The sequence below is a fragment of the Dermacentor variabilis genome, chromosome 2 (assembly GCF_050947875.1).
Source record: "Dermacentor variabilis isolate Ectoservices chromosome 2, ASM5094787v1, whole genome shotgun sequence".
NCBI classification, from domain to species: Eukaryota; Metazoa; Arthropoda; class Arachnida; order Ixodida; family Ixodidae; genus Dermacentor; species Dermacentor variabilis.
In genome coordinates this window covers 267,183,365-267,192,394 of record NC_134569.1, presented here as the reverse complement: position 1 = coordinate 267,192,394, position 9,030 = coordinate 267,183,365, and the positions used below count along the sequence as shown (strand labels likewise).

Below are 9,030 nucleotides of genomic sequence, written 5' to 3'. Positions count from 1 at the left end.
ACACTACGTACGGATGAGGAAGATGAAGGAAAGTCACCATTGCGCTCACAATATCGCTAACGTGGTAGTTTCCCAAAGGAAGCGGTCACACCACTGCGTATAAAGTGTATGCACAGGGATTCTCATGTCTTCCCTGTCCAAGGGATTGGTGGCAAGCACCACAGAGCAGCACTGGTCAGGTGCATTCCAGTTAAATTCTTAAGAATTGAGAAAAGGCCGATTCCACACAAAGCAACGACCTAGCTGACACCCTTGCCAACAAACCTGTTGAACTGGCATTAAGTTTCAGGTATTTGCGGCCACACATAGGTAAACCAATGGGCAATGTTCTGACTGGTGTTGTAGAAGTCGCGGGGCGCTTTTTTCGTTGCGACGATAGATCGGATTCATTTACAAGTACAGCTCCAGGAGGTCACATGTAACCGGCAAACAGAGGCCTCAGGAGAGCATTAGATTCTAATCAAGGAGGCGGCAGGGTACCCAAGGGGCAGCGGAGGGATCAAGACTGGAAGCAGGGCGGTCTCAAACTGGAAGCAGGTTATGTTGCCCCAACCCACGGAACACCCTGACTCCAGCTTTGTCCGCGAAAGCGGACAGCTGATCTTAAAATGCGTCGGAAAATTCGGAAAGTACGACTTACACACAGCCTACAGACATCATAGATGTACTACTAGCACGTGCAGGCCTCGGCGAGCCCCAACCCATGGACCAGTCTGGGTTCTAGCGCTGGTGTCCCCGTTACCGATTTGGTGTCCTGGAGACGCCGCCAATAATATGAAATAGTGACATGTTGTTACTAGTAAAAAAACATGATTTAAGCCGCTAACGCTACGTTTAGCACTGCCGCGCCCAACAACTTCTACAACGCCTGTGAGAACTTCGCCAATCAATGGTTGTTCTTGGCAATACTTAGAACTTGTGAATTTTGTGTACCGTTCATGCTTAACTTTGTAGTGCACTGTGGCTTAGTGAAGCACTACGCTTGCGTGTAGCATACGTACACATCTTACCTGATAGACGGTGAACGAGGTCTTGTACAAATATCCGCTGAAGAAAAAACTACACCTTCACATGTGTTAAAACACATGCCAAACTTGAAAAAACAGACGTACAATGAACCTCCACACGTTAAAATAGCAAAAGCATCACTTAAAAGGCGAAAACTATTGACAACTTTGCAAGCGCCACGGCAAGCGCAAATCCGCCATTGCTGCTGATATTGATGTTGATCAGGCTGTCCCCTTGCGATCGAGTCAACAAGCGCGCGGAAGAGCGTTTCTTTATTCTATGGAAGCGCAATTGGCGCAATGTAGCCAAAATAAGTAAATAAAGAAAACTGTGCATCAACTCCAAATACACACACGCAAAAGAAAATAGTCGGGATTCTCTATAACGACGTTTCCAACCCCTTGACTGATATTTCATACAGCTCGTTGCATTAATTAAAATACCTGCAGTGCATTGTTTCCATAACACGCAAAAAAAATTCTGCGCTTAAGCTTACCCGCACGAACACGCGGCGCAAATTCGTAGAACGCCACCAGTGAAGCCCCCACTCCCCAAGAATATATATAAAAGACTAGTCAATAATAATAGCATTTAATTATAACGTGAGCGTTGGTGCAATCAATGGAGAATTCGATTTTATTTGTTATAGAAAATCGAATGCAATGCAGTAAACAATGGATAGAATTAAGCATACAGCTTCCTGGAGTCTAAAAAAAATCTGCCTTGAAACTTGACATGGTGACGCGGCAAATTGTGGGTATACGATTGAAAATAATTGCTATAGTGTGTTCGTGTATGAGTAAGCTTCTCAAAAGGAGTTTCAAGTGTTTCCATGGTATGGCAAGCTTATATCTTGATTCATCAAGTTTTTTTTATTCATATTGGTCAATAATGTTTAAAAAGCGAATTGCAAATCCCAATGGTTTTGTTTTTTACCGGGGGAACAGAGTTGAGCCACTGTTTTGAAACAAACTTTTATTTAAAGGTAGTTACAAGTAACACCGACACCCTCACTCATGAAAATCCCAATGGTTTTGTTTTTTACCGGTGGGAACACAGAGTTGAGCCACTGTTTTGAAACAAACTTTTATTTAAAGGTAGTTACAAGTAACACCGACACCCTCACTCATGACAAAACAACTTTCACATGCTGTGTCCAGACACTTCGTTCAAGTTGCATGTAATGCTTCATCTCCAAGCTTTGCATGGTTTTTTAAAGGCATTGTGAAATCTACACAGTTTTTATTTTACACCTCCTCATCTCATAGCACAAGATCTGAAATGCGTGAACAAGAATCAGGCCAGCACATATTCACAGAAACGAACTCTTCACAGTGCAGTCGACAAGTGCAAAAATTACAGCAGAAACTGTCAGTCACATGATATGAGCAAAGCATAACTGTTCTTTTTGTGGGAAAGCCTCAGTCCCATGCCAACATTAACCCATATGGTGGTCATCACTGGCAATGTTTGAAAGATTTTCATAAAATAGAGACTTAATGTCTGGAGTATTTATCATAAGGGAAGTAGAAACTCGCACGTCTTCTAAACAGCACTTTGCAGTGCTAAATGTATGCTGGCTATTGATAGTAATAAATAGTATGACTGTTACAACTGTTAAACAAGACAAAAGCTCACAGGAATATGAAGGCTTGAAGTGATAAACAGTGTTTGGAGGGGGAATGCAGCAGTAATGAACCTTTTGACAAAAATTTGTCTTCGTCAGTGCCGCAATTAAATTCTGCACAGCAATCTTTATGCACGCTTAGCTCACTTTTCCACACCCTCAATGTAGGATAAAGAGGAGAATAAGATAGTGCGTAGAATGAAGTTGAAGTGTAGAAAAGAAATGGGGAGACAGTGAAAGAGAAGGTAGGAGCACTGTTGTAGATTATTCTTCCAAGGTTGCTCTTCCAAAAGAAAAAAAGAAAAATATTAAATGTGTAAGGAAGCATTGCCAATGGTTATTATGCCTACTCAAGTAAGAGATGCACCATAAGGGATGCAATATAAAACTGATCTGATATGTAGAGTGGCCTAAAGCTTTCTGCATAGTCTTTACAATCATTATGCCACTTTCTGCTGCAACTAAATATGCAAAAGTTTTCATTGAGTGCTCATGACCAGAGCAACTTATCTAGACTGCACACAAGACCACTGCATATGCCCTCTATTTTGGTAATCTGAAAAATAAAAGTTTATTCAAATGGGCAATAAAGAACATCACATGGAACACAACATCTAGATCGAATTATGAGGCATAACACAGTGCGGGACCCAGTATTATTTTGACCACCTTGGTTTCTGTGATGTGCACTTGAATTCAACTACACGCTTTTTTTTTCATTTCACCACCACTGAAATGCAGCCACCTTTGCTGGGATTGAACCCGCAGGCTTGAGCTCAGCAGTGCAACATCATAACTACTGCGCTACAGAGTGTTTACACAAATTTATACGTAGCAAAACACATTGGAGGCTTTTGCACACTGAAACACTACACACCATCCAATGCGCTTCCTTACATCTATGTACAGACATACTTACCAGCGGCTCATATGACAAGCATGGAGGCGTGCTCTAACACACTACCATCCAACAGCTGCCACATACCAGAGATGAACACTGGGTCTGTACCTATTTTCACAGAACACTTACCAGCAGCTCATACAACAAGCATGGAGGCATCTCTCGTGCTCTAACACACATACCATCCAGCTGTGACATATGGCTGCACACCACAGACAAAAACAGACGGGCTAATCATCAGAGACCACGTCATGATTTGTTAACATGCGAGCCCTCAACCTGCTTCAATAAAGCATGACAGCACAGCACTACTGCACCACTTCTCTCTTCCTAACTGCACTGGAGGCTTGTTACCAGTAATCGTGCCCTGCTGACGTGGTTATCTCTTCAGTTTCTATGTTGCTGTCCCTAAGCTGTTATTTAAGGACTTCCTTTTGAGCTTCAGTGGGCCTTGAAAGGCTAGATGATGGCTGCGACAATCTAGGGTTTTTTGTAGAGTGAAATCTTAACAGGTGCACAACTTTTTTGTTGGCTGGTTCATTTGAATGGTCTGGCATCTTTCTTTTTGGGTCACTTTCACTTTCAACAAGCATGAAAACTGGCTCAAACAAATTGTTTGCCTTCTCAGCCACACCCTCAGAGACTTCACCATCTGATATTGCCTGTCTGACTGAGTCCATTTTTGCTCTTAAGAGTGCTGAGCTTGACACTGCTTTGGCTGCTTCCAGTTTTGTTATACTCTGTACAATGTGCAATGCCCGACTTGCCTCACATGCTTCTTTGGGTGAGCTCTCATGGGCCTTGTTGCTGCTAGTTGGATTAGCGATGACCACACAGTGAATGTGCTTGCACACACACTGCGCATTCCTTGCACCTCAAAGGACAGCAAGCACCATCTCCCACTTTTGACACTTTATATGAGAGCCCTTTAATAGACTGAGATGGCACAGTCCATATGCCATCTTCATTTAATTTGGCATAAGCTGCCATTTCACTGCCAGACCTGTGGTTCTTCTGCATTGTTCTCAGCTTCTTACCCTTTGCCCCTTTCATCATCTGGATAGCCCTTTTCATTAAAAAATGATTTGTCAAGTCCATGAAGGCAGAAATTAGTTTGTCACCATGCTTATTCTGATTTCTCTCCAGCATAGTTCTTTAACGTCCTGTGCTTGCTCTCAAGGTGCATGTTAGTGTTGACAGCTGCTCTAGTCCTAAAGCAATAGGCCCACTCTTGCGGCCTAACTACATAGTGCTCTTTGAAGTACTTCAGGAAGACCCTCCGTTTTTCTTCCTCACTAGAAAGGAATTGCTTAAAATAATTTTCAAATGCCTTTTCCGCGAGGAACTCTTAAGAGTAGCCACACACTATGGTAAACATGTGGCCTTAGCTGTTTCTCTACACACTCGAGTGTCTTCTTAAGCCAATTGTTATCCACATGCCAGGCACAGAGAAGTTTCTGTTTTGCGGCACCCATGACCCTGGACCATGCTTTGTAGAATTGCGAGGCATCATCAGATATCAATGTCTTAGCGGCCACTTTTTTGGCCATGGCCAACTCCAGATATTTGAAGAATGCTTTCAAAGTTTGCTCGTTCATCCGGTTGCAGATGAAATAAGCTATAGTTACACCTGATCCTACTTTATCTAGCACCAGAAGAGTGGTCAGCTCAAACTGGTACTCTGTAGTTCCATGTGTGGAGTCAAGACATAGAGTCCCTGCAGGGCCCAATTTTTCTAGTAGCTCCTTCTGAGGCTCTGCCATCAGAACAAGAGCAAAGTCTGCTGAAGAAAATGTACCACTTGGGTCCACTGCACCTTGTGCCTTGTACAGGCGGACAAGTGTTTCACCTTTTTCTTTCATCACAAGCACCCACGTGTCTACACTGACAGCATCATTAGTGTGACAACGTTCAGGAGCAGCAATGTTAAACTGCCGTTTGATGTTATGCAGGGTTGAGCACTCTGCCAAGAGCACTGGCCTCAGCTTGGATGCCACAGATGTTCTTATTCGCTTTAGAATGGTTTTCATGGGCACACCCCTTTCTAGGTTCTCTGCTACGCTGGCCTTTTCCTTGTCACTCATTCTCAAGTGCTGAATTTCTGGTTTATGACCATAATGGTTTCTTTGATACCTGACTTTTATGGTGGTGCCTTCAGGTGTCGGACTGAGTGTTGTCCATTGTGACGGTAATAAATGAAAGGCATATCTTACCAGACCTACGGCTCCCTTGACTTTTCTCCCGACGGTCACTATGACCTTCCTTTTTCCTTGCCTCGCCTGATCTATTACAGTAATAGTGGATCCTTGTCTCTCCACTGGCCAGCTTTTCGGGGTCCCTGGGCAAAATGAACCAGCAGTTTTGGCTACCCTCTTCTGCTTTCCATTCATGAAATTCTGTAATAAAAGCACAAAATAGCATTAGATAGTGACAAGTACTTTGGGGAGAGAGATGCAAACAAAAATAATCACTTTGAAGGCTTTGGACACAGGCTAATGTAGCATTTATTTTACTCCCTCACCTTCAACTCGACTGTGTCATGAGGTTACCCTTGATATTGCTCAAATTTCTGTTAAAATTGAATTTCAAATATGCAATGTGCCATAACTTCAAAAAATTTATCATATTAGTTGTTTTAATAAGAAACAAATATGAAACTTAAGCATGATCTATGCTCACTCCTTCCTCAATATTGAATCAGACTGTACATTCACAGCAATGCTGTTACAATAAGACAAAGACTAACTGAGAGCACGTGGTGCAAGCTACGCCCCGGAACAGTGTGAATCCCTTCCCTCAGTTTCTTCTTGAAAAGCTCCTTTTCAAGAAGAGCTTGATTTTTTACTGTAGATAGGGGCTTGGCGAGGGAGTGTTCCATCGTCACGCGGTTATGATCTGGCTTGGGCATGCGCCTGGTTCGAAGAGGCAGCATTATGTGTGATTTCAATAAACCAGTTGCTAGTCTGCGTTCGTCCTGTCTTATTCTACGTTGGCGTCTTTTCCCAAGCGCAGTTTAAGTTCACAAAAAGATGTCTTACCAAGTAGCCTCCTAACACACTCTTCTTAAAGAAAAAAGGATTGCGCGTGCATCAAATTTGGCTCTATTTTATGAAATCTACAACCAGAGTCCTTCAATTGAAGGACTGTGGTACTACTAAAGAATTTTCCCAAAGTACGCCGGGAGACCAAGCCGCTGACAGCCGCAATTGCAAGTGTGGTCCTGGACATACGTCGTCTGCATTCGGACCAATTTCGGCCTGCACTGAGGCGAAGACTGCACCACGCACGCAAGTAGCGCAGAGCAACGTCAGAACGCAGAGCAAATCCCTCCTCTCGTTTAAGAAAAAAAAGAAGGGGGAGGGGGGTGCGCGAGCGTCACATTTCGCTCTATTCTATGAAATGCGCTACTAAAGAGTTTGCCAACAATACGCTGGGAAACCATCCCGGCGACATCCGCAAATTCAAGTATGGTCCCGGTTCTGCGTCTCTGCCGCATTGCAACGTGCATTGAGGCGAAGAGGCCACGCACGCATGTGGCACAGAGCAACGTCAGAACGCAGAACAGCTTACTTCTGTCGCTTAAAAAAAAGAAAAAAGATGTACAAACGTCAAATTTCACTCCACTTGCTGTGCAGGAAAGCAGACCATGCCAAACGTATGTCATGTAGCGCATCGCTGGGAGCGCGCACACATGTCTATACTATATATAGATGGATAAACAAACAAATTATATTTAACGAGGATACAAACTTCAACATACCCCAAGGAAATAAATTAGGCACCTGCGCTAAAGCTGCACTTCGCGAAACAGATGTAGAAAGAAAAAAACAAAGGCCCGCAAGGTATAAACAACTGTTTCTGGAGGCACACTGCGCAACAAGAAATTTAAAAAAGTCCGACATATAATATTGCGTTTAAACGTCATTTGCTCACGATGACTGAGAATAAACTTAATAAAACTGTTCCTCACCCTTAGTGTTCCGGAACACAGGTGCACGTAGTCAGCCTCGAAGTTGTGCGCAGCGATCTGGTGCACCGAATACTTCTCCATTGTAGGCAGGGAAGTGCCACATACGTCGCATTTCATCAATTTCTTGACATCCACGGCCATTCTGTGAACGTTCCTGATGTGTTGCAGCATGTTCTTCCTCTGTATGAATAGTTTGCTGCAAAATTCGCAGCGACGATCGTCATCGCCGATGGCAGCTCGATCACAGACGTGCGCCATTCCGAAGCGGAGAGGCGGCGTTGGAAGCACGTGGTTTCTGCGTCATTGCACGCACTAGGGTTGTTGTATACACCAGAACACCGTGAATTCAAAGCGCGCCGCCATATTGATGAGCGCTGGTCGCGCCATCTATCCTAAGCGCCGCGAAGTAGCAGGTCTGGGCTGCCACGCCGGGAGATGCGACTCGGAGCAAAAGCGAAACTTGGGCTTTTTAGCTGGGCGGAAGGCGTGTTTCGCGTTTTTTCTAACCTTCCTTTTTCGCTGTCTCGATTCAATAAAACTTCAAGACCTCATGCAAGTCCGCAATGGCCACACTGAGTGCTGTGCAGGCTGCAGAAGCGAATACATCGGGGCAAGTACGCTATTACGTTTGTACAAACCGCGCGCTATATGCTAGAACACGTGTGAGCTGTAATATCTCCGCATTTTTGGCACGTAACCCGTGAAGGAATATACAGCACTGTGTTGGTGCCATATATTATTAAAGCACGCAGAACATTGTCCTCTGCACTTTCAGTTTGGTCTTGTTTGCCATGGTCACTACTGGGTTGGCCGCGTTTGGCAACCAATTGGCGAGGTCCTTTGACTGGGCTTATAGCCTGCCTGGTTAGCAGACGCCTGCCCTTCACCACCTGCACATTGAAAACAAAATATATGTTATAGTAAGAAGGGCTGTAGTTCTTTCCCATGCCATCACTGTTGCGAAGATATAAAGTCCTCTCAAAATGAAATAGAAAATACACCAGGCCAATTGCATCGTGCAATTTACCGTACAACATTCGGAACACAAGCCTACAGCACTCGAACAAGCAGCATATATGATGCTAAACCTGCACTCATTGGAAACTCATTATAACTACAGTAGTTATAATGTTAAACTACGTGTGCAGTCAAAGCCCCTATAACAGGGTGAGCATGACAGCTGCAGGTGTTGTACAGTTGTTGCACAAACCATGACAGGGCACATAAAATTACCATACCTACTTAAAGCTGCATCATCAGGGACCCCTTTGGTGCAAGACAACTGCACCTGCATTCCAAGAAATTAGCCCCACCAACTGCAGCTACCTGGTATCAGACCTGTTTCACTTGTGCGAGGCCATATCGGATTGTTGGCGCTCCCTTAGAAAAAATAAATAAAACAGTAAAAAAAACTGGCGAGAACGAGCAAAATTTTGTTACAGAATACAACGATAATTAAGCACCTTATTTTCCTCGCTATAAGAACGGAAAAATCTTGCGCTTTGCCCGGCATAACAGCCCGCA

General features: G+C 44.0%; 1 protein-coding gene across 1 annotated transcript; it reads right to left on the bottom strand.

Moving 5' to 3' along the window:
• Positions 1-201: 201 nt before the first annotated feature.
• LOC142573287 (uncharacterized) lies at positions 202-8,774 on the bottom strand. Its single transcript, XM_075682924.1, has 2 exons — positions 7,507-8,774; positions 202-5,932 (listed from the first exon to the last, which is right to left on the bottom strand). Exons 1-2 carry the CDS (start codon positions 7,762-7,764, stop codon positions 4,859-4,861), a joined length of 1,332 nt encoding a protein of 443 aa, XP_075539039.1. The 5' UTR covers positions 7,765-8,774; the 3' UTR covers positions 202-4,858.
• Between the last annotated feature and the right edge of the window lie 256 nt (positions 8,775-9,030).